General features: G+C 35.8%; 3 protein-coding genes across 3 annotated transcripts; 2 read left to right on the top strand and 1 right to left on the bottom strand.

Moving 5' to 3' along the window:
* Positions 1-1,113: 1,113 nt before the first annotated feature.
* LOC126788277 (uncharacterized) lies at positions 1,114-7,999 on the top strand. The gene is made up of 9 exons (XM_050514250.1): positions 1,114-1,256; positions 1,541-1,661; positions 3,267-3,336; positions 3,878-4,131; positions 5,265-5,390; positions 5,936-5,987; positions 7,013-7,458; positions 7,583-7,674; positions 7,803-7,999. Exons 2-7 carry the CDS (start codon positions 1,569-1,571, stop codon positions 7,438-7,440), a joined length of 1,023 nt encoding a protein of 340 aa, XP_050370207.1. The 5' UTR covers positions 1,114-1,256; positions 1,541-1,568; the 3' UTR covers positions 7,441-7,458; positions 7,583-7,674; positions 7,803-7,999.
* A 1,238-nt stretch (positions 8,000-9,237) lies between these two features.
* LOC126787274 (extensin-2-like) lies at positions 9,238-9,738 on the bottom strand. The gene has a single exon (XM_050513185.1). It carries the CDS (start codon positions 9,736-9,738, stop codon positions 9,238-9,240), a length of 501 nt encoding a protein of 166 aa, XP_050369142.1.
* A 15,449-nt stretch (positions 9,739-25,187) lies between these two features.
* Positions 25,188-25,733, top strand: LOC126787273 (secreted RxLR effector protein 161-like). Its single transcript, XM_050513184.1, has one exon. It carries the CDS (start codon positions 25,188-25,190, stop codon positions 25,731-25,733), a length of 546 nt encoding a protein of 181 aa, XP_050369141.1.
* The last annotated feature ends 1,139 nt before the right edge of the window (positions 25,734-26,872 follow it).

Here is a 26,872-nt window from a genome sequence, read left to right as displayed (position 1 = left end):
CATCTTTACCCTTGGCCATAAGCCTCCTATGGTTTTTGATTAATTCAATTCTTTAATTTTCCGATCCGAAATGAGAAAGGAACAAAAAAAACAGGTAACTCGAAATCTAATTATGCTAATTATGAAAGAAATATTTCGTTGCAATAAATCAATATAAATAATAAAAATATATTAATAAATAAGTAATATAATGATTTCTAGCTATATTACTAGATTTAGCATTTTAAATTGCCGAACAACATTTCATTTTTATTTAAGTATCTTGTATGATATGAATTGGAGGGGCGGAGAAAGGGAACAACTTTCAGTACAAGAAGGTAGGTATTGATCAGGTAATTCGACTGCTACCGAGGTTGATAGTCATTAGCATGTGCAATAGGGCGTGGCTATTCCTGATCGCGCGTCTCTTATATTCTCCGGCTATCTTTTGAACATGATCTAAGATTTTTCCTTACTGTACTTTGAACTCTTCTATTTTACTATTGACCTTTGCTAATAGTCCTTCTTTTTTCTTGGTGGGACTTAATATAGTCTATTTTACTTTCCAATTTAGTTAACTGGTAGACTATATCTGGAAGTCGTTCTAGATATTCTCTTTGTCTAGAGACTTTGACTATAGATTCTTAATGCCTTGCATCAATTTGTTTTACTAGAAAATTCAGCTTTTCTAGTAATTGTTCAATTCATGTTCCCATCTTTGAGATTTGGTTTTAAATTTTGGATTAAAATTTTGAGCACTAATCGATGGTTAGGCTCTGAAACCAGCTAGTTTGAGGATCTAACTGATGTTCAAGGCTTTTGATATTTTCTAAAATTTTTTTTGAAGTACTGTAATTTTTTCTCTTTGTGTGATAGATTTGTTGTTGGATATTTCTAAGGACATTATTACTATTTTTTATGAGTTATTTTTCTCTTAATCTGCCTTATTGTAGTTCTTTATAAGAAAGTGTAGTTTATACCAAAAGATCTAATATGATAGATATGAAGTTTACTATGATAAAAATTTACTGTTTATCTTTAATATCAAAATAAAAACATAGAGTACCAAAATTTATAAGGTACAAAACGTCAGGGACCGTACCGTTTTGACAAATCTTCCTTCTTATATTATTTCCAGAAAGTACATAAAAGGAAACAAGAGCCAAAACCTCAAGTGCGTGAGGTCTCTCAGAGCACCGCCCCATATTTGTTCGGAAGAGTTTTGAGTTCGAAGAGACGACCAAGACAGACCAACCCTTGCTGCGACTCCTCTTTAGGTATCAACTTTCCACCCACTAAACTCTGTCCCTTGTTTTTTAATAGCTCAACCGTGATGCTCTGATTACTATTCATCTAGGTCTTTCCTCTTTTCTTTTCAATTTTCTCGGTGTTCATATGTGCTTCTTGGATTAGGGTTTCAATTACTTCTGCAAAAAGTGCTTCTAGCTAATTGCCGCGACCAAACAGGATGTAAATTGTTGGCCGTTTTGGGCTTGGATGATTTTGTTTCTGAATTTTGCTATGTATTTGCATTTTTGACCTGAACATGTCTGTGGCGCAGCTCTAAGGTTGGTTTTGACTGATCACCAATGGCCCGGCATAACTTGCCGTTTAAAGTTGGAGAGGATGTGGAATTGAGATCGTTTCTGAAGGGCTATCGTGGCGCATGGTTCCGCTGTAAGGTATCTGTCACAGCCATGATCACCAGCAATATTTGATTGATTGATTGTCTGTTTTATTTCAGTGCATTTATGCTTGTCAAATTTTCACATCTTGTATGAACAATTTTCAATATTTTGACTTCTTGTTTTTTCACTTCCTCATGCTGTTGTCAACACATATAACTAGAAACTAGAGTTAGGTTGATTTTAGAAAATTATAATTAGGATATCCTGTACTAAATGGTGAAGAAATGTGAAGTTACCATTACGAATCATTGAATCTGTGTTGAAGGCAGAGGATGTGTTTGCATCTTCGATTGTTATCTTGTTTAAATTATTGGCCTGTAACCTAAATTTGGAGCGGTACTCAATATTAGAGTGTCCGTGTCGACCCCAGGGGATTGTATCTTTTTTCCAAATGGGAGTATGTTTACTGGGTAGTTAGCTTTTTACCAGAGTCTTTTTGGACACAAACAATATCATGTGGGGCCTGGAGTTTTTCACTTAAGAAACCTGTGGTTGGAGCAACCTTCTTTTAATGAAAACATCATGAAGTGGTGCAAAAAGAAAGGAGCTGGATAAGGAAGAGTTGGAAGGGAGGATTAAGTGGAGCTAAGGGTAGAAAGAGAGAGCAGGTAGAAGAAATTTTTACGTAGGCAAGATCTGAATTGGAGTCGAAGTTGGAGATAACAATGCAAGGTTCTACCAGTAAATAGTTAAACAGTAGAAGATGAAGGAAGTCCGTTGATAGTAACAGATGACTTGATGATCAAAGAAGAAATTTTCAGGTTTCTTGATAGCAGTATTTGATTGCAATTACGACAAAATCCTAGGCCAGGATGACTTGTCTCCGCAGCTCTGTAAAGAGATAAAGTGCGCTAGAAGAGAGATTTTGGAGGTTGTGAGAGAAAGATTTAGTAAGGGAAAGGCAGACTATGGATGCAGTTTTGATTGGCGAACGAGGTGGTAGATGAGACAAGAAAGATAAAAATAGGGTCTAGTTTTCAAAATCAATTTTCAGAAAGCCTATGACCACCTTGAGTGGAACTTCTTGGATTATGTTCTGAAACATAAAGGAACGTTGGAATTGATGGAGGAAATGGATTGGTTGCTGCCCAATCTCAAACTTTTCTTTCATAATAAACAGAAGATGGACAGTATATTTTAACCCGCTAGGGAATGAGACATGGTAATCGCCCATTACCTTTCATTTCTTTCACGGTGTGGACGTCTAAGGCTTATGCAATTATTGGTAGGGAAAACTTTGAACTCTGATTACCCATCTTCAAGTTTGCAGATGATACCATCTCTGCCATTATTGACGTTGATTAAAATGTGGCCCACTTAGAGACTTGATCATTGACAGTTTTTTGCATGATCTTTGACCTGGAAATCAATGGAATTAAGTGCTCTTTGCTAAGTATGAATACTGATTTTGGGAAGGTGGAGGGCTGTGCTATATTTTATTGTTGAACCTTATTTGGTTGGTTAGATCTTTGGGAGTGGCTGATGCAAAAGATAAGAGATAATTTCATAATATCCTTTTTTAGTCTGGCTGTGTTTTTACTTGTTATTAGTCTAAACAGTAATCTGATGAGCTGTAACAATGTTTCTATTGTTATTCAGATAACAGATATTGGCTGGAGAAATGGTCAGCAGTCGTGTGCTTTGCAATATTATGACTTTCCAGATGAAAGTAAGCGCCATCTCTTGTAGAGCTGAAGCTCACTCTGTTGTGCCCTTCGTGATCTTAGCTTGTTGCTTGAACAGCTTGATATTTCTCTTTTATGTTCTTTGTATGTTGCAAAAAAGTCATATGCAGCAGTGCATATATGTGTGTGTGTGTGTGTGTGTGTGTGTGTGTGCGTGTATTTATTGCACATGTGATATTATGCTCATTAAGATTGGACTGTACTGAAATATGACTACAGACTTTATGGTCTCCTGTCATGAAAGATATAACTAAAACTGAGTGACACCACAAGTTAGTTTTACTTAATGTTACAGTATGTGGTCTGTAGTATGACTATGCGGTCTCCTGTCATGAAATATATAACTAAGACCGAGTCATACTGCTAGTTAGTTCTGCTTATGTCTTGCTTCATGTATGTATAATTTTTATATTTTTATATATGGTTATCATGTAATCAGTACCGTGGGTGGCAAATATATTCTGTGTTATTTTTTAATATATTGTTTTTAGTAATTTCAGATTCATATATTGTTCTTGTCTGCAGAAATAAGTTGGGAGAAAATATATCAAAACAACCCTGCTGATGGTAAGAGGACCAGAAAGGCGAAGACATTGATGATGCGTCCTTCCTTTCCTCCTATCCATCATGAAAGTAAAAGGCCAGATGTCAGTACCATATCAGAAGCTGTAGTTCTTGTCAATGATGCCTGGAAAGTGGGAGATTTAGTTGATTGGTGGAAGGATGGGTGTTATTGGTCTGGAAAAGTAGCAGAAGTATTAGGGGATAAAAAAGTGAAGGTAGTTGTTTTATTCCCCTCATATCCACCGACTATGTTGAGTGCTGCTTTAGCTTGCATATATACCATATTATGTGACGGTTCATTTGGAGTAGGTATTAATTCCCTTCCTCTTGAGTCCTGTTCTATCTAGCATTCCAAAAATTATTGACCAATCCTTGGCATTTCACATTTTCACTCACTAGGTCTTTCAGCTTACTAGTTCACACTATCTGCTGCGAGGTACATGCTTTGTTAATCTTGTGTCTTTATGTGATTCACATATCTCATCCACATCGAGGATTAAGAGAGGTCCTCAGTCAGGGAGTCTGTCCAAATTCTCTTTAGCCAACTTACTCTGGGCTAATTTCCTTCAAAAGTCAAGGTTATAAGTTCGCCGGTGGCACATTAGCGATAATTAATTTTTTATGAGGTAGCCTCCTGTCCTGGTTAGAAGTTTTGGATAGAGGCTGGGGTGACATGGGAGTCCCCAGCACGGATTTCGGCTTAATTACACAGATCTGGTGTTGGTAAAGATAAGAAAATAAAGTCAAAGTGTTATGGGGCTGTCTCAGTTGAATGTTTGGGTGCTTTGGATGGAAAGAAATAGGAGAGTTTTAATGTGTGAAGGGTGGAGGAGCTCTGGGACATTTCAAGATTTGGCTCGGCTCTTTGGGCGTTCTGAGGCTTTTAAAGATCATAGCTTCTCTGTATTTTGAGAAATTGGGGAGCAGCACTGTTTAAAATTTGTTTTATGCCTCTGGGTGATTTTGGGTTTGGTTCTGTTGGTTTTTCTTTGAGTTTCTGTTTTGTCTTTCTTGTGGACACCCTGTCCATTTAGGATGTATTTTTCTGTTGTTAAAAAAGATTTTTCTGCAATTTTCTGAGTAAATGAATAATTTGACAGATTATATTTGCATAAAGTAAAATGCCAACATACTTTTTAGGTTAGGTCATTTGTTATCATTCTACTGTTCCTGTTTTTGAATTCAGTTTAATGCTCTGGTTTATTCCATTGTTAATATACTCTGAAAGTTTTTTTGTTTATATATGCATCTATTTACTCTATTGTTGTGTCTATGATTCTATTTCTTCTCGATATAAGCTTTAATTAAATATACCAAGTTGATTCATGTCGTTTGTTTGTTTTTCCAGGTTGAATTGCCACTTCCTCCGGTTGGTGAAGGAGTTGAAGGAGAGAGATACGAGGCTTCTTACAAGGACCTGCGCTCATCCCTGGATTGGTCTCTAGAAAATGGTTGGACGGTACCTACACCCAAGGTACCTATGACCCATAACTCATCTATCTGTCTAATTTCTGTGTTGGATATTGTTTTAAGGAGAAATACATCAAATATCAGAGTTAAATTGAGACGAGCTCTCTCCCTGTAGTTTGTATTGATTGTGTTTTTAACAATCCTTGAACTCAGTCTATGAATAATCCTTTAAACTCATTTTATAAATAATCCTTTTCATATACTTGGATTGTCAAATACTTGCAAGCTTACATCACAGTCTCATCATGATGATGTGGCACATCAGGATATGAAAACTTACTAGAGCCACAAGTTAACATTACTATGAAGTTACAAAGATCTTTTTGAAGTTTTATTCATTCATTATGTTGAAGCCGAACCCTGAACTGAAAATATGGAAACAATTAAATGTATATCTGCTTTGTTTTTGGTTTTGATAAGAATTCTTGCCTATTAGCGAACATGTTATCTTCTGCTATGTAGGTTTCATGCTCTGAACTCAGTTGATGAAGAGAAACTGTCATTATTCCACCTGCATTTTAATAATTTGTAATGCGCTTCTGGTTGCAGGAGAGGGAAAATGGGGATCCTTGCATTCGAGTAATTAAGCCTGATAATCGAGGTGAGATATCCTTTTACTTGCAATTGCTTATATAACAAATATGTATATGCGCATATGTGACTGTGTGCGTGTGCAGAAGTTGCCCGAGTATAGCTAGGTGTGTATCATGTTGAAATAATTATTTGATGTGACTAACATCATAATGATAATTAGAGAACTAAACTTTCACAATTGTAAGTAGTGAAACTAACTTTGTAGAACAACATATATATTCCATTTTTCTTTTGACATATCGGAGCAACTAAATAAGATATACGCACACCCACTACAAAGAAAAAGAGGACACTAATGGATGAATTCTGCTGTAGTGGAAATTGTGGTTGGTGCATCCTGGGCCTCTGGTGATTTGTAGAAGATGCTTGTTCCCTGGTGTTATATGATTTTACTAGTATGGTTGCGGCTGACTGTCTCCGCACAAGTGGTTTCAGAGTCGGCCACGCCTGGGGCTTTTGGTTATAAAAGCTGAAAGGTGTGAATACTTTGCCAACTCCTTGCTCAGAAGGAAAAAAAAGAGGAGCATATTAGAACAAGCACGGTGTAGTTTATAAGTCTATCTGATGAGGTTCTATATGACCCTAACATCTTGCCACTTCCTTATTTGTAGATGTATGTTACCCGTGTTATATAGTTTTACTTGTATAATGTATGAAATCATTTTTTACCCTAACTTCTTGCCACTTACTCTTCCACTTTCCTTGACATTGTATCTGTTGTGTTTTGTCATTCTTCTGTCCAATACAAGGTGAACCCCATGTAAGGATGTGGCATCTGATTTAGCAGTTAAACTTGCTGTATATCATTTGGTGCTTTCACATGTGACCTTTTCTCGTATGTGGGACTCGCGTTGTAAATGATTGACGGCCACTGCAAATGCCTTCTGGTGTGGCTTGATGTAATACACATGAGAATTATTTTGTGATCTGAGTCCTTCTCTTACATGCTTGAATGCTGATGCAATATTTAAGTTTTATATTTCGATGGAAGTAGCATGACAATGTGATTGATATGGGAGAATGTTGTTTCAGGAGACTGTCCAAGCTTGTTGACCCAAACTGTGGGTGATGGAGAAAGAGATATCCAGGCTGTTGCGCATCAATCTTTAACAGCAAAAGATACAGCCACTGCAGAAACAAATATGGCATCTGACATAGAAGATAGCCGATTTGGGAAAAGTTGCTCAGATAGTGGTTCAAGTTCTCATTTTAAGGATGCATTTAATAATAAGGGGGGAGATGCAACTAGGATAGACATAGATGATAATGATAGATCTTTGAAGAGGATAAAGACTGATGATGGCATCATACTAAATTCAATGACCTCTGATACATTAGAAGCTGCAATTTTGGACTTAGAGGAACTTGTAAACCGGGTCAAATGGATGAAGGGGATGTTGGAGAGTGGAATGCCTGTCACGGGTGTCATGCACCCCCGTTGGAAATTTTCTCAGAAATAATGATCTGTCGTCTCCAAAGTAAGGGTTTCCACAAGTCTGATGTTCCTTTATAACTTGTGAAGTTTGGGTTGCATATAGAATATTTTCTATGCATGCTGATCATATGCTAAAGATAACAAACCCTCTGGGCTTATGTGGCTAGGTTGGAAGGCAGAAGAATACATGACATGACCACAGTTCATCGGTTGAATCTATCATCACATTTTTTTTGTCATGAATTCTTGGATACGGCAGGTAAGCTTTGTTACACTAATATTCTATTGTATTTGTTAATCGTGCTCATACCTCGCCCTGAAGATTCTTCGTTTATACTGATTCTGTCATTAGTTGGAGATTGATGATGCTTTATCATCCTGTTTCAGATGTTGAGCCCAAGAAGGCAAGGGGCAGCAGAACCGACGGAAATAAAGTGATGTAATTTTGTTATCCAGCTTTGAAAATCTGGCATGAAGAAAGCTTCCATTGCCTGACAAGTGGTCATGTATATGCATTAAATCTATACAGTTTACTCCTGTTGTATTTGCATGTATTTGTAGTGTCATATTGCATTTTTGACGGAGGGTCAGGCGTTTCGTTCTCCACTGAAATTTGTATCCATCATCTCCAGTTCCCGTTTGTTTTTTTTTTTTTGTAAATATGTATTTGTTTTCTTTCTTTGTATCTTTGCAAGTTTATTGCATATGGATTTTAACAACCACGGTTGCCAAATACGTCATATAACAAGTTGAAGATAATAAATCAACGTTGTGCAAGAACCAAATTTCAAACGAGGAACCAGCCTTGGCCAACTGGATTGAATGAAAGTGAATAACTGGGTGTCTGCATCTCGCCACACACGCACCATCTGTGTATAAATGGATTGAGTACGAGTGTACGACTAAAGAGCGCAGTGAGTTGGGGCCTAAAAATTCTGAGGCCGATGCCTCAGCTGTGTTTAGTCCCTGTATGGATACAATTTCAAATTCAAATTACTGTATTGTTGGGAAAATTAGTGTAACCATACAAGTATACAAATGACTGTTGGAGTTCAGAATTTTAAATTTGATGGAAAGACGTTCTTGTACTGTTCGAAAATTAGTCCAATCATAGAAGGTCAAAACATCCCTACAATTCATGATCCCTTCAATCTTTAAAGCTCATTGTTACATATTTGGTTTTCTTTGTCCAATCTCTCTATTCTTTATATAATAGCAGCCCATATTTTGCATACATTCTGCCATCACGGGAAAATAATCATAAAGTTCCAGAATCACAGTAGAACAGAGTTGAAATTCAGAGACAACCATATTGTGCACCTACAGAAAAGAAGCATCTAACTAACCTGGAACTACCGGCACAGGAAAGAAATGCAGAGATCTATTTACGAAACATAAATATAAAATACTTGAATACGTTGTGAAAAAAAGAATATGTAGTACAGTAGTACTACTCATTGAACCAAAATTAGACTTAGAGAAAGATAATTTATACTTGAAGGTTCAGGATTCAGTCATTGATATATTTCAATCTACACTCTCTAACCTTGATTACCATAGTCTGCAAATACTAAACTTTTGCATAATTATATTACACGAAAGGTCGTTCTACACGTACGATGCAGGAAGAAATATTCTACACCAACATTCAAAAACGAAGAAGTTACTCCAAGGGACGGGAGCTAGGATTAAATTTAATCCGGGCTGAACTATCCCTTAGTTTGTACAAAGCGGATTTTGAAGAAAAAAATTATAACGTACTCCAACTAATTTATTCCAGTTGTTTATGTAACAGTAGTAGTCGTACGTAGGCTTAGCCGTCCTAGTCACCGTAGTCGATCCCTCCCCCATCTATGTGGTAGTATGGGGGAGGAGATTTGTAGTGATTATGAGGAGGAGGGGAGGGTGATGGTGGTGGTGGAGACTTGTAGACATATGGAGGTGGCGGTGAAGGTGATGGGGGTGGGGGAGATTTGTAGACATATGGAGGTTGGGGTGATGTTGATGGGGACGGGGGAGACTCGTACACATAAGGGGGTGGTGGTGAAGGTGATGGGGGTGGTGGTGACTTGTAGTGATATGGAGGAGGCTTCACATGCTTCGGCGGTGGCAGCGGTGGCGATGACTTGTAATGGTGAGGAGGGTGCTTGGGATATTTGGGTGGTGGTGACTTTGGAGGAGGGTACTTGGTAGCATTGTGAGGAGGTGGCGGTGAAGAATAAGTGTAAGGACTATTAGCAAGAACAGTAGTACTAGCTAAGTAGCACAAACCATAAAACACTGAAATGATCCAGTGAGGCCTCGGCTGCCCCAAGGCTCCCATTTTTTTGGAACTAGTTTGTATTGAGAAGTAAGTAGTACAGTTGTGTCTGTGAAAGGTTATAGCTCACCCTTTTTATAGAGAAGTATTAGTCCGTCTAGTCGTCTTTGGTAATCGAGGCATGCTTGTTTATGCAAGAGAACAGGCTGGGTAGAGCAATGATTCCAAATATTTTTAGAAGACAAAGAAATCAAGTGTTTATATTTAACTGAAGTTAGGCTGGGTAGAGCAATGATTCTAAAATCTAAATATTTTTAGAAGACCAAGAAATCAAGTGTTAATAATTAAACTGGGGCTGTTTTGTGGATCGGCCATGCCATGAATGAGCCAAGGTGCATCTATGGTTGTAATAACCCGAAAAATTCATATCTAATTTCTAATGAGTTAACGGATATTATTAAGTTGATCATTTTCCAATTTTATTAGCCGATAATGAAAACGAAAGGGTTCGAAATATTAATTGTTCGGAAACGTTCAATTTGACGAGTCTAAGAGTTGACTTTTGACTCATTGTGTTTCTTAGGAAACTTCTTACATGAAAGTCTTAGAGCTCGTCGATATGAATTAGTGGACACGTGGCACGCTTAAATCAGAGTTCGTATGAAGAAGTTACGAATCAAAAGATATTTGGACAATTTTGAAAAATAGTATAAATGGGAGAATTAAAGAGAAAAAAAGGAGAAAAATCAGAAATTCGGATAGGTACTGTTCACGGGTACTGTTCACCCGAAAAAAATCCAGAAATTTCTCTCCCGAGCAGCCGACTTTGGGCCGCCAGATCTCCGCCGTCCGGCCACCATAGAGCGGAGCACCGGTCACGTTTGAAAGGTTGCTGCATCCCTTGTCGATTGGTGAGCGCCACCCGCCATCTCGCCGCCGTTTAGGAGCGGTGAAGCCCGGAAGTTCTCTTGAAAAAGCATATTTCGCCGAACTTCAACTCGTCGGATCTCCTTCCTCTAGCAACCAATCGGTACGATTCTTGTTTCATTTTGAAGGTGTCCTTCCATACTACAAACCCTCCAAAATATTTAACCCCAACCGTTGTGTGCTAGGAGAATCGAAAAAAAGAAATTCTAGGTTTTTAAATTGGGGCTTTTCGGTTCTTGTTAAATTGAAGTGTTTAGGCTCGGAATTAGACTTTGTGGTGAACTAGGAAGTTGTTATGAATGTCATTTAGATTGTGGTGGTGAAATTTAGTGATCATTGGTGGCGGTCGGTGAACAGTGATGCCGCATGAATAGTACTGGGAATAATGTTTTATAAACATGGTTATGTAACAGTAAACGTGAACAGTGTTGGGGTAAAACGGCAACTGTGAATAGTTTTTTGGTAAAACGGTAACTGTGAACAGTGTTTTAGTAAAAAAACAGTTCATTGGAACAGTGATTAGTAAACATGAACAGTGTTAGTGAACAATGTTTTATGAACATCATTTAGCTGTACTGAAATCGTCACCTGATATTTTACGTATCATTTTCTAAGCATTTATCATGCTATTAGGTGACTGACGAAACGAGTGAGGAAATTACTTTCTGTGTCGTGGAACTTGCACGTAGGAAAGAAGGTGAGTAAAATCTCACATTTACGAATCTACTCTTGCGGAGATTCAAGATTATGCAGAATCTTAAAGAATGAAATATGACATGTATATGATATAGTGGAATATATATATATTTGTATAAATGGTAAATATGTACATATATATAGTTTGCTATATTATATACTGTTATGATTTCGTGGTGAATATGTTCATTTTGATGAGATTTATATATCGAACATGTGATTTGAATTGTACAATATAACATGATAATTATTGTACGTGGTTTTAACATTGAGTTTTGTTAAAACTTGATTGTCTTCGGACGAGTTTTTTCTTCGGACGTGTTTGATGTCTTCGGACGTGATTTATGTCTTCGGACGAGTTTTGTTTCGGACGTGATTGATGTCTTCGGACGAGTTTTGTTTCGGACGTGATTGATGTCTTCGGACGAGTTTTGTCTTCGGACGTCATTTATGTCTTCGGACGTGATTGATTTCTTCGGACAAGTTTTGTCTTCGGACGTGATTGATATATTCGGACGAGTTTTTGTCTTCAGACGTGTTTATGTCTTCGGACCAGTCTTCGGACGTGTTTTGTCTTCGGACCAGTCTTCGGACGTGTTATGTCTTCGGACGTGTTGGCATGTCGGAACCTAGCCTTTGGCCGGGCGAAAGTTACGATATAGTTAGAGCTCTAGTTTGTCTGCCGGTGTACTGCATGAGGGGTAACAGATGGGTTACCAGCTTATGAGTACCCATATTTTTGCGATTTTTGGGTGATAGATGGGTTGTCCAATGCCCGGTGGTGTACTGCATGAGGGGTAACAGATGAGTACTTGGGTCTCATGAGTACCCGTATTATAAATGTAATCGGGTAAACAGATGGGTTGCCTGATTTCTCAAGAGCACTTATATTTTCAGATATTATTGGACAACCAGATGGACCGTCCAATGACTCATGAGTACATTTATAATTAAATGTTTTAAGTATTTTTCGTTTGGATATTGGGTAGCGAGACGTTGCCTAATGTCTGACGGCGTACTTCATTAGGGGTAACAGAGGTGTACCAGCACTCATGAGTACCAGTATTATAAATGTATTTGGGTAAACAGAGGGGTTGCCCTATTTCTCATGAACACTTATATTTTCAGATATTATTGGACAACCAGATGGGCCGTCCAATGACTCATGAGTAAATTTATAAATATATGTTTTCAGTATATTTATTTTATATTTATACACAAGTTGTATTGTTGTTTTACTCATACGAGCTGCAAAGCTTACCAGGTGTGTGTTTACAATCCCAGTGCACCTATTCGATGGTGTAAGGGATAGTTCTGCATGTGTGGATTAGCGGAATTGACAGACTCCTCTGAAGACGTCGAAGATTTCTTTCTACTGTTAGTGGTGAGGATTGAGTGAATTTTACATTTCCATTGGTTGTGTATTATTCGAGTTGACTGAGTTATGATGTGGACTCAGTTTCGATACACTGTTATGATAAGATGATTTCAGTATATTTGAGATTGTTTCTGAGTTTTCATGGCTACGAATTTGAATTTTTATCATTCGAAATTCGGAGTTGTGACAATGGTATTTAAATGGCTGGATGCATCCATTACTATATGTATAGGGAGTGCAGGTGTGAAAGCGTCTGTGATGAAAATGAAGGTTTGGACTTGTATATGGAATTTTATGTTTTTTTTTCGAGAAAATAGTTTGTATTAAACCAGTCTCAAAAGACTACATACAAGGTTCTAAAAAACGCTATGCACTAGTTGGACGGAAAGCTAGGGACTAGCGCCTAAAAAAGTAGTCGGAGGACTAGGCAGAGACTATGCGGTTTTTTATTTTTAACTAGGACTGCATATATTTATATAAAATATGAATATAATTGGTATTATAGTGAAAATACTTAAAATGTAGATAAAACATTCCACAACAATGGTACAATAAGATTCTAGAAATTAAAAAGCATTGTGATTTTGATTTTTCCAAGCGTATGCTTGAAAAAATTCAAACTCAAGTCGCTTAAGTGCCGATTAGGCAGACTAGTTGGCCAACTTTGAACTTTCCGCCTAGTTTTGGGGACTAGGAATAGGGCCTAGGCGGGGACTAATCGGACTTAGCCGGAAATTTTTTTAGAACCTTGGCTACATACATCATGAATTGTATTGCCCTACGACATCAAATAGTGATCTAAGATCACCTGGTGCAACACAATGTATGACAAGAATTTTATGTCTTCATTTGCACTAACACAATATATCAGTTTTTATATAGAGCGAATGTTGAGTTTAAAATTATAGAGTGAAGTTCATTATTTGACTTACTTTTAGGCCACATTTCATATCTCCATCACATATAGAGAAACACATATCATATCAAACCCACAAGAGCACCTAGGCAACTATATTTGACTGTGAAAGTGATGCGATACATATGCATGTGGTCAAATGCAAATGCTTGAATGTAAAAATGACTTTTAATTTGAGCACTTTCTCGAGTAATATGGTTTACATTTTTTTCTCAGAAAGGGAAATTCTAGTTGTACCTTTTAAACTTGCTCTATATATCTCCATTAATTATAACATCGATCTCTCTTTTGCGTTTTAATTTCTAAAAAATGACTTATTTATCAAAATGTTTTTCGAATTCAATCAACCATGTATGTTTCTCTCTATAATGGTACAGTTGTCACTGTCGTAATTATCACTGTTCATATAGTTCTCTCTCTCTCTTTGGAGGACGCCACCTGTTTTGTTCAGCAGTCTCCTAATAGAAGAACTGTAAATATAAAAACTAATACTTGGTGACGAGTCACGAGTGTTCTCTTCAATCAATCAACAACTTATTCTTATAACAATTTTTTTTTAAATCTCATAATAGTTGATCAACATTTAAGAGCCATAATTTATAATGATGGTAGAAAGTAGGAACTAGGAAGAGACCAAGAAAGCAAAAATAAAATAAAAAATTAGATTTTAGCCCTACAGCACTTCAATAAGAAAAAATACACTCAACAAAAAGATGACGGTGGAAAGGATTCGTCTACAGTGGAGCGCTCCATACAATAGAGCGTGAATAGTAGACATTTGTCATATATGCATTTTTACCTTAAGTACTATTTAGTTAAAATTCCGAAAATTTTGACTGAGCATGGTGGGCCTTGATTTTTGAATTTCTTTATTTAACGTATTACAGATATATAAATTCATCATGTACTCAAAGTTAAACAGTTATTTCTTTATAATTATTACCAACTTAATAGAATACAGGCTTGAACTTTTACCTTTTGCAAAAATTTCTTTGAAAGATCTCCAAGAAGAAAAAGAAAAATATAAAAAATAGTGAAATATAGAGATAACATTCCTAGAAAACCATAAATTATTGGGATATTATTTATAGAGTCCAACGTAGAATCTATGAGACTAGAGAAAATATGAAAGTCGTCGAAGAAATAGGTATGGAGCTGGAAGATCAATTCAAGGAGTTGAACCTTAAACTCTTCCATCTATAAAAAAAGAGTGTAGAAAAAATGAAGGTTGAAGCTGGAACAGAGAAAATCGATGAAGAACAACTAGCTCAAAATGTAGCTAGCAAGGTGATTTTACCTTCCTACCCAAGAGAAGAAAGTACGCTTAAGTTTAGTGAACCTAAGCTTCTTACATGGAAATCCTCCAATTCTAATGAGAGAAGAAACATGAAGATGTTAAGTAGAGTACTCAGGAAAACGAGCACAAGTAATGTACAACTCATCAATGCTCAAGAATTTGAGTAGAATGAGATAAAATCAAGTGTACGGGAGGCCACAGTTCCTAAAATCAGACTCAACGAGATCTATAAGAGAGGTTCTTTCCTTTTGGATTCTCACAAGTTCAAGATTCTTGAACTAACTGTTCCTACAATAGGTGAAGAAACAGATATCAAACTAATAACTCAGAAGTAAGTAAGTGAAGCAGTTTGAAAGGGCTATTCATACATGCACATTGGAGCAGTACAAGTAGGAATAAAATTGCTCTGTCCTATGCGTCCTGCAAGATGACAGGATAATAGACTTCAAGAAAAGTCTGTTAGGGACGGTAGAAGCCTCCTTATGCAATCAGGTTGCATACTTCAATATTTTTTTCGAACTTCACCACTCACCTCAAAGTTGCAGAACACTATCTCAGATTGAGAATCAAGACAGATGGAATTTCTATGGAAAAATTAATGATGAAGCTTGCCATAGATTACCGAATATATTATAAGCTTTTGAGCTCGAATGTAGCACCAAATACTAAATTCCTTAACAATCCAAGAATCACTATATCTATCCTCACCAATCCAAAAAATCATACCGAGCAGAAGCATGTTACAAAATGGAATGAGGTGACATTTCCACGAGAGTGGAATCTAACTCCTCTAGTCAATCAAATTGACAATACTAAAGCATCAATCTATGAAGCATGGGAGGAAAGATATGCCTATAGTTCCATATACATTCATTTGCTAGTTATGAAGAAGGAAGCTCTTCGGGGACCAGGGTCCCCGAAGAGCTTCCTTTTTCATAATCTGTATTTCTTGAAGAATCATTCGAGGAAGAGGATAGAAAGAGACCTATGAAGATACTCAAGTTTGAAGAACTTAAGAGTTTTTATGCGCAAGCGGAGACTTGTGAGTCAATAAAAAAATTGGAACAATCTAGATCTGAGTCATAGGAAAAAGGATAATGAATCATGTATCCTTTCTCTTTCTCCACTTTTTTTTTATCCATACAGTGGTTTCTGGAGTTCCATCTATTTCATTTTTCATGATAGCAGAGAAGAAATCACATGCATCTGGTAAAGGATGATTGTAGCATGTGACTATGATTTTCTCCACTGGCTAAAAGCTAGAGTCATAATCTCTTCGAACCATATTTTTGATGCACATAATGGACATGGCTTTCATCCACGAAATGATATTGTTAGGATTACCATTTTTCCTGAATTTTTTGAAGGAGTCAACCAAAAGTCTCCCTTTACAGATATAAATGATTATTAGTGGGCAAGAGTAGTTCTAGCCATGTCCCCATATACCAATTAGGAAAATATTTGCAAGTTTCTATCAAGAAAATTTAATGCGGCAGAATTAAACTATTCAATTGGGGATAAAGAGGTGTTAGTTCTGATCAAGAGCATCAAAGACACTGAAGCATTCCTAGGAAACAAATTTGTAGTTAGAACTGACAACAAAAGAGTAAATTTTTTAAAAACTACAAATTAACAGATGCAACAGATAGAGGGAGAGTACTGAGGTGGCAAATATTTTTATCCCAGTATGAATATGATATGGAAATGATTGCAGGAAACAAGAACTTCTTACCTGACGCCCTTACGAGAGAAATGGTGACATTTAGAACAGAAGAGAGAGATGAAGATGAAAGGCGAAATCCTAGGAGCAGGAAATTGGAACCATAGAGTCTTTGGATGCAAAAACGCAGACAAGACTGTTGGACCTCTACATGACGGACTAGGCTACCAATTCATTGTGTCTTATGAAGCAGCTGCATCGACTAAGGCTACAACTCAAGACAGGATTCAACCAGGGGGTTGGGATTAAAAGTATTAGAGAGATATGAAGGTTCTGATGAAGAAGAAAAACTCGATAAAGAGTATTTGTTGTGTCCCAAGGATACAACCTCAACTGATTGGTCTCAGGGTAAAAGACTGGCTAGCCCGTCTAAAATGGCAGACGATAAAGGCTTACCAAGTCCTTTGAAGGCTGCTGCTTTGCCAAAAAGCAAAATAGCCCATTTTAGGAGAAAAATGGTCGAGGTCACTGGAAAGAAAAATGTTCATGTTTATCCTTTAAAGATATTTAAAGAACCATTATTCAAAACAGAGAAGCTATTGACTTTCAAGCATAAGATCGTTATGGATAATGTCCTACAAACTTTCTATGAGAAAGACGAAGAACATCGGTTGAGAAGCCTCAATGCCCTGACAAAAGAATTGTATGGAGTCCATGCAAAAGAAAAAGGAAAGGAAAAATAAAATTCGAAGGAAAGCGGGGCAATGATAAAGTATTTGGAGGGTCCTGAAAGCGCACGAATTCCTATTTCAATCCTATAGAAATTAGCTTGGTGGGAATTTCGCTACAAAATTGGGGACGGTAAAATGCTTCCTTCAACCTTAGTAATAGTTTCTGGCCAATATTATGGGAGATATCTTGTAGATGTTCAAGCCGAATACCCTCAGAGCAGAAGTTATGGCTCATTGAGAATAGATTTGTGCACAATCTTTGGACTAAGTCAAACGAAGACTTGGAAGGTTTTCCAGAAATCATAATTCATGCAATAAAGAACATTCATCCAGATGGATGCATCCTGAGATTGAAATTCATTTCTATCCCTCCGGAATGGGAATTGTTGGACGGACGCAAAAATTACATTTCTTCATATCACTATGTGAGAATTATTCAGGACACAGAGCAAGAAAGCGACCATGAGGGCCAAGATTCTTTGGCAGATTATGATTATGTAGATGAAGAATATTAGAATGTCACGAACATGATGGAAAAATAAGAGTTGCCGACGCATCCAAACAAAAAACGTCTCTTTCTACTTTTGTGAACTAGTTTGCCGCATTTTACCAAGTTCAATGTTAGTCAGATTAGTCAACATTTATATGTTTCTTTGTCGTCCATTTTCGAAAGCGAGTTTTGTTCGATGCTTAGAGTCTGAGCTCTATACAAGGAGAGTGAGCTTCCTTGGGAAGGCAGGGAGGTTGGACGAGAGCAAGGATCAGAAGATTGTGGCATAGTCACAGAAAGAAAAGAGTGTCATTCTGCTAAGTGTTCTAAGAATAAGAGTATATAGTATAGCTTGGGTGTGAGTGTGCTTATTACTGAGCGAAGTATCCCTCTACTGTATAAATCTGGTGTGTGTGGAATGCATTTTTCTTCAAGTAAGTTTGTATTTATATTAATCATGAGTAGGCTCTGAGTTTTGTATTTATGTTGAATAAATAAATTATATCCGGTGCCCTAAAATCCATCACAAAAATATTTAGTTTTACATGAAATTTTCTATCCTTGCATATGCACATATAGTCAAATTTGTATATTTCATATGTGTTTATTATGCTTAATTAGAACTCAGTTTTACTACATTCTAGGACAATAGTGATTCCGCTAAAAAGAGAGTAACCGTTTAGACAAGAAAGTCAATTAGATAAAAATTATTGGCATGTTGGAGGATAGTTCATAGGAAAATAAAACTAGGTTCATATAATTAGAATAATAAAAAAATTACTATCTAAATCTTTACCTTTTTACGTTTATTGTACACAACTACTGTTCATCACTGTTCACACTCCATACTATAAAGCATTCTATTATAGAATTTGCGGAATATTGAAAGGAGATAATAAGAAGAGACCAAGAAAGCAAAAAAAAAACAACAAACAAGTGGGAAATGCATAGTCACAAATATTTACATATTCAAACTTAAATGTTAAACAAGAAATTAAAGAATCGTTCAGTTTGGAACATGCATAGTCTTAAATAGATGTTATAAATCAATTTTCAGATAGGTAATCTTATAGTGATCTGAAACATTTTGAACGACTGAATTGATGAGTAATTGAAGTTTTTTTTTTTTATAAGATAAAACTGGAATGCATGCAATCATATCATATATGCATGTATGATGACTATCGAGTTGCTTGACTGCTCGTTTTTCACTCAACCTATCAGATTCCCTATGTACATAACATCAATTCTCAATTACTAGATCGCTTCCTGTATCAATTTACTTTCTGCTTACTGTGCAATAAGTTTCTCACCAATCTAACGAAGAGAGTGAAAATACATCTTTCACTTCTCAAACTGCTGTGCTTCAAGCTAGCAGGTAAATATATAGTTACATTTTTATATATGTGCATGTTTTTTCGTATAATTAACTCTTTGGTGCATTATCAAATCAATTTCACTAATCAATTGTAAAGTAGTCTTTGCAGGCTTGCAGCAATGGCAAAGGAACTTGAGTCCTCTTCCCTAATATCAATTTCTCTATATTATGCACTACTGTTGACACCCTGACTCAACGAGAGCCAAACTCTATGCTCGCTGCAATGTTTAGTGGTCGTTATGCTTTGAGTCAGGATGGCCAGAAGGGATGAGTTTCATTGATTGGGATGGTCAGCATTTCCGGCACATACTAAACTGGTTAAGGGATGGTACAATTGCTTGGTCTGAAAGATTTATTTGGACTTACACAACTTACATGACTTGAGGGATCAAATAATATCAAAGCAATTTGAGTTGAATTAGGAATGTATATTCACCGATATCTAGTAATCATATAATTCATATATTCATTAAGAATCAAACTAGATTTATGATATGATACTCATGTTCAATAAGGAAACTATCTAGGATTCAATTAGGACTCCTTGATGGGTAATGCACTAATTGAATCACTATATATACATGAGTTATTGGTCCCTGCCTCTCGTTACAACTGCATATAACTACCTATCCCATTTAGGTTGTGATCGTATTAGAGAGCAGAAGATCAAGGTTCTACAGATGGCCATCTCTGTCAATGATGCAGGTATGTTTCTGATTTTTGTTTAAGTTCTAGTTGGTTAAATGTGTTTGCATAACTTGATTAATACAGTTATAGTTTTCAATTGGCATCAAGAGCTCCGTTAATTGAATCATGTATGCAAATCGGTTTCAGAAAATAATCAACGATTAAAGTTATAAAAACTAAAAAAAACTAAAAACCTTAAGAACAAAATCGGGTCAACTCGAATTATAAAAGATCAAAAAATTACTGGGCATGTGAGCCGTGTTACCCGCCCTGGCCCGATCTAGAAAACCCATTCAAATGGTTGAAGTTCGTCATTGTTCATAACCACTATTTTATGGGTTTGGTTGAAGGCAGGAGGAAGACGCGCGATTTATTTTATGAAATCGATGGGATTCAAGCGACCCCGCTCGCAACTCAGGTCAGTTTAGGAACTTTTAAAAAATTCTAATGCGATCCCACCTAGCACCTAAGAGAGTTGTGGTTGACATGTGATAGCGCTGGATGAAACCTTAAGATTGTTTGCTTACTGTTTGTTCTTAATTTGGTCTCATTAATTGATTACTGCTGCGTTTTAGAATCATGCTTGCTTCTGCTAACTCTTTATACAACGCAGGAGCATAAGCTCAGCTAAAGTGTAGAAACATTTGTGAAAATTGGTTTTTTTGTAAATCTTGAGCTATTGCATGTGGAACTGGGAATTTTGTATGCTAGTTGTAATTGTTTTTTCTCCCATGATCTTTAAAGATATTCCAACAATGAAATTTGCAAGAAAAGGAATTCAATTTTGTCAAGATACAGTAAACTTGATTTGGGATAAAATTATGCAGAAATTCCTAAAAGTCTTGGTTTTTTGATTGTGTGAACCGATATATTGTCTTAGCAAAATCATTTCATGCTTGTAGACAATCAAAAGACAAAGACTTTAAAACTTGTGTTACTGGAATTTTAAAATTTGCATGTTTTGTCTTCCATAAAAGTTATATTATGAATTGCTTAAAAACCAGGACAGCTTATGGTTGTCAAACTCATATTATGTTATATTATAAGTTTTTCTTCTGCCTCTAGGTGATGACTACTTCTCTTATAAAACTTGGGTTTAAAGATTGTGGTTAGTAGATTTAGAAGATTCAGTTTTGTGCTCAATCTACTACTATTCAATTGTAGGTACGCATGTATGCATTTTTGGGATATTACAGTGATTGATTTTGTTTTGACATTGTTTGGTGTGGTTTGTTTTCTTTGTGGAATGCTAGTTTACTTGATATAAACCTTTAAAACACAGAAAGATACTCAACAAAACTTTTAATAAAACAAAAAAAAAATCACAGGAACAATAATACTAATAGAAAATCTCTTTTGTTTGCTCTCTAGGTGTCCAAGTGGTTACTCTTAACCAAATTAAATATTTGACTGGTGCTAATTACAAAAACTAGAGGAGACACATTGACTTGTATTTTTTCTACAACAATAACCTAAATGACTGCCTATGCTGCTCAGTGGGAGTACCAAACCCATAACATAGGAAAAACAACATTTGCAGAAACATAATTAAAGCCACCATGTCTGAAACCATAGCTGGAACTATACCTGAAATGGATTATGCCTATGATCTGCTGCAATATATAGATGAGAAATATAAGAAAACTGACAAGTCTGAATCTCATGCTTTGTCATTGGAGTTCAACAGCCTCAAGTACAATGGAGTTGGAGGAGTCATGGATCATGTTCTCGGAATGGAGAACATTGTCAATAAACTGAAGGGGTTAGATTTAATCCTTCCCTATGAGTTTATAGTTAATACAGTGCTGCAGTCTCTCTCCCCAACATTTAGTCAGCTTAAGTCGAGTTATTTTTCTCAAAAGGATAAGTGGGGGTTTAATGAGCTTCTAGCTGTGGCAACTGAAGAAGAAACTCGAATTAAGGCCGATGATCCAACCTATGGTGTGATAAAGGCTACAGATGCAACAGTAATTGTAGTAGGAAAGAACAAGTGGAAGAAGAAATTAGGAGCCAACAAAGCTAACTTTAAACCAAACTCGGCGAAGTCTACAGGAGGTTCAAGCGATGGAGTCTTTAAATTTAAATGTTATTCTTGTAAGAAGACAAGGCATAAGAAGAAAGACTGCAGTGGCTTCAAGGCTTGGATACTGAAGAAGGGTAAAAACCTTAACTTAGCTAAAACTAAAAAATTATGATCTCTTTCTAGAAGTTGATCTAATTAACACCAAGCCAAACACCTTTTGGCTTGATTCAAGCTCTCCCTTACACATAGTTAATTCTTTGCAGGGTTTAACAAACAGAAAGAAGCCAAGGAGTGATGAAAGTCACATTCGAGTTGGGAATGACATGAAGACCACTATCAAGACCATAGGATGCATTAATCTAGTTTTATGTTCAGGAAATTTTCTTATTTTAGACAATGTCTTTTATGTACCCACAATGAAGAGGAATTTAGTTTCTTGAGATTTATTGATTAAGTTTGGATATTCTTTTCTATATAATAAAAGTGGAATTCAATTTATTAAACATTCATTGGTTGTTGGTTCAGCTTTGCGTTTGAATGGATATTTACAGATACAATATAGTCTTTATTCTCAAACTATTTATGCAATTGAATATACTTCTATTAATTCAAATGCATCTAATAACAACAATGTTTCTGGTGTGAAAAGAACTATGTTCAATAAAAATTTGCTTATTTATGGCATAGAAGACTCGGTCATATTTCCAAAGAAAGATTAAAGACCTTAGTTAAAGAAAAAAAGATGTTGTGTGAACTTGATTTTTCTGATTTGCATGAATGTGTGGAATGCTGTCAGGGTAAAATGACTAATTTAAACTAGAAAATGTGCTTACAGAGCTAAAAATCTTTTAGAATTAATTCATATAGATATTTGTGACCATTTCAGATTAAAACTATATGTGGAAACGTCTATTTCATTACATTTACAGATGATTTTTTACGTTTTTGTCACATTAAGTTGTTATCTGAAAAATCACAGTCTATTGAAGCTTTTAAGAATTACAAAGCTAAAGTTGAACTTCAACTTGGTATGAAGATAAAGACTGTGAGATCACATAGGGGAGGAGAATTTTATGGCAAGTTTACTGAGACTGGTCAGCACAAAGGACCATTTGCTATGTTTTTACAAGAACATGGTATTAAAGCTCAGTATACCACACCTCACAATCCCCAGCAAAATGGAGTGGCAGAGACAAAGAATAGAACTGTTTTAGGCATGGTCTTCTGATGTGTACATCTAGTTTACCATTAAAACTTTGGGGAAAAGCCTTAAGAACCAGTGGCGGATTCAGGAATTCAAAACCCAATTGCCAAAAAAGATACCAACCACAAACCCAGAAACGAAGAGCGCATAAACTAAACATACCAATATGGCTTTGGAGCCTCCTTGAAGATAAAGAAGAGCTCAGCCTACAGTAGGCTTCACAAGTATTTAACTTGAAATCTTTGAGAGCAAATCTAGACAAAGAAGACATTGGGTCAAAACAAAGGGATTCAATCAACAGGAAAAGATCAAAACCAAGGGATTCAATCTTTTACATGGTAGATCTGGAGCTCTTACGACTTTGATGTGCAACTCTCTAGCAGAAAACGAAAGCTCTCGGCTTTTAGTGTGCAGTTCCTGACGGAAAATGCATGAAGAAAACAGCGTTTTTTGGATCAATACTCTTCACTCTTGCGGGTGCGGGGAGTTGGGGTTATTTTTAATACATATGTAATTTGTTTTTGGATAGCATATATATACTTGGTGTTTTTTCCCCTCAAATTTCGTATTGGCTCAAGCCCATAGAGCCCTCTGACTGCATCCGCCCCTGTTAAGAATTGCAAATTATATTTGCAATAGAGCTCCAAGTAAATCAGTGGATAAAACACAATTTACATGCATCATTTTCATGTTTGGGGTTGTAATGCAAAAGCTAGACTCTACAATCCCAATTTAGATAAACTTGAATCCAGATCTGTTAGTTGTCATTTTATAGGTTATTGGGAAAAGTTCAAGAGTTATAAACTCTACTCAAGTAAACATTCTCCCATAATTTTTGAGACTCATCAAGTTAAATTTTTAGGAGAGATTCAATTCAATGCAGACTCTGTAGGTTTATCTACTGAACTTGTAGGAGAGATTAATGAAAATTCTAGAGTTTCACTTAACCTAAACAATTAGACAGTTTCACCATAATCACTGATTTAACTACAAAAAAAATCAAAGTTTAGATGAAACTGTGATTTTGGGGGAAGAAACAAATGTTGAAACACAGACAGACCCATTCAATGAAAGTTTTGTAGAAATATGGAAAATTGATCAACCTGCAGATAACAATGGAAATCTATAAAATAATGCAGAACCACTAGAGCATGAAGAAGAACTTGAACTAGTCCTTGAACTTAGAAGATCTACAAGAAAAAAAGTTCCAAAGTTTGGAACTAACAATGGATACATAGTGTATTGTCAAGAAATTGATGATGCACCTCTAGAATACACTAATTCAGTCTCTTTTAGGGAAGCTAAAAATGTGAGGATTATGAAAAATGGCTTGAGGCCATGTATGCAGAAATATAGTCCATGAAATCAAATCATGTCTGGGATTTAGTTGAGGAAAATAAAAATTAGAGGGCTATAGGCTGTAAGTGGGTTTATAAAACAAAGAGAGATGCTAAGAGAAAAATAGAGATGTGTAAGGCTAGGCTAGTTGCTAAGGGATTCACTCAAAAAGAAGGCATTGATTTTACTAAAACATTTTCTCTTGTGTCAACAAAAGATTCTTTTAGAATCATCATGGCTTTAGTACCTCATTTTGATATGGAGCTACATTAGATGGATGTTAAGACAACTTTTCTAAATGGAGATCTTGTGGAAAATATTTATATGAAATAGCCTAAAGGATTTCTTGTTTTAGGGAAGGAGAGAATGGTTTGTAAACTCAAAAAGTCAATATATGGTTTAAAACAAGCTTCTACGTAGTGGTATAGAAAATTCAATTAAGTTATATTTACTTTAAGATTTACAGAGAACATTGTAGATGAATGCATTTATCTTAAGACAGTGGGAAATAATTTTATTTTTCTCATACTATATGTAGATGACATTCTTCTAGCTAGTTTAAATCTCAAGTTGCTCAAAGACAGTAAAATTTTTCTATCAGAGAAATTTGACATGAAAGATTTGGGGAAGCATCATTTGTCTTAGGCATTGAGAATAACAGGGACATAAAACGTGGTTTATTGGGATTATCTCAATCTAGCTACATTACAAAAATTCTAAAACGTTTTGGAATTGAAACTTGCAGTGGAGGTGAAGTCCCTATGTGTCTGCAGCTCAAACGGCTCAGATGGATTCAAAACCTTATGCTAGATTAGTTGGTAGTCTTATGTATGCTCAAGTATGCATAAGACCAAACTTAGCATTTGCAGTTGATATGCTATCTAGATTTCAGAGTAATCTATATATTCAGCACTTGAATACATGTAAGAAAGTTCTGAGATATCTTCAAAGAACTAAATACCACATGCTTGTTTACAAGAGAGTGAAAAACTTAGTTCTAGTAGGTGATACTGATTCTGACTTTGTTGGGAATTTTCCAAATTCAAAATATTCTACTTGTGGTTATGTCTTTATGATGGCTGGAGGAGCAGTTGCATGGAAAACCATGAAACATACCATTGTCACCACTTCTACTATGCAAGTTGAAGTTGTGGTAGTCTATGAAGGAGTTTGTGAAGGCTTATGGATCAAGAATTTTCTCACAGAAACTGGAATTTTGGGTGCCTTGATCTCTAAGAAATTAACTATGTACTGTGACAATGAAATTGTTGTGTTCTTTTGCAAGAACAGTAAAAGATCAACTAACTCTAAACACATTGATCATAAGTATTAGAACTTGAGGAAGGTTGTTAAGAAGAATGAGCTTGCATTATTAAATATTGGCACAGAAAACCAACTTGTAGATCCTTTTACCAAGCCATTAGTAGTTGGAGTTTTCAAGAAGCATTGTTCAAATCTTGGAGTTTAAGAAACATTAGATTCTGGAGTCTAGTGGGAGCATTCAAAATTTAGCTAAGAGAGTTTTCTATATGTTTGGTATTTATTCCTGTATTGCAGACTTATTTGTTTTAATATAGTGATGCAGACTTCATTTGATTTTATAAATTGAGGAATTCTATTATTTTGTTTTTCTAGACCCTTATATTAAATTTTCGAAATTACAGAATTTTATTTTCAATTTTATTCTATCAAGTTGTTATGAATTCAGGTGGATACTTGTGTACTATCTTTTGTTATGTACATGTAGCCTTTGCAGTTAATAAGTATGTTCATATCCACTGGTGCTACTGATACTTGTGATTTTGGAGTTTTTGTTAAAACCATTTGGAGGACGTAAAGTATTTTTGACATTACAAAAAATTATATGTGAAGTGTCATTAGCTCTACTTTAGATCATATCTGGAACTCTTGTGTTTTGTGGGAGTTTGTGCAGTAGTCTTTAATCAACAATTACTGGTGTTTCTGTACTGATTTTAGGTTTTGCATTTATAATTGCACAATGACTAAGTTGTTTGTTTTGGATTTATACTTAGAATTCAGCTCATGCATGCTTTAAGTTTTTACTTAGACTTTATCTTGTTTAATTACTCAATTGTAATCAATATACTATCCAGTGGAAGATTGAAAGATTTATTTGGACTTATACACAAATTACATGACTTGAGGATTAAGTAATTGATCAAATAATATCTAAGCAGTTGGAGTTGAATTAGGAATATATATTCAGCAATATCTAGTAATCATATAATATAGATTTTCACTAAGAATTTAACTAGATTTGTAATATGATACTCATGTTCAATAAGAAAACTATCTAAGATTCAATTAGGACTCTTTGATGGGCAAGGCACTATTTGAATCACTATATATACATGAGCTATTGGTCCCTACCTCTTGTTTCAACTACATACAGTTACCTATCCCATTGAGGTTGTGATCGTATTAGAGAGCAGAATATCAAGGTTCTACAGA

The sequence above is a fragment of the Argentina anserina genome, chromosome 3 (genome assembly GCF_933775445.1).
Source record: "Argentina anserina chromosome 3, drPotAnse1.1, whole genome shotgun sequence".
NCBI classification, from domain to species: domain Eukaryota; kingdom Viridiplantae; phylum Streptophyta; class Magnoliopsida; order Rosales; family Rosaceae; genus Argentina; species Argentina anserina.
This window is presented reverse-complemented; position numbering and strand designations above follow the sequence as displayed.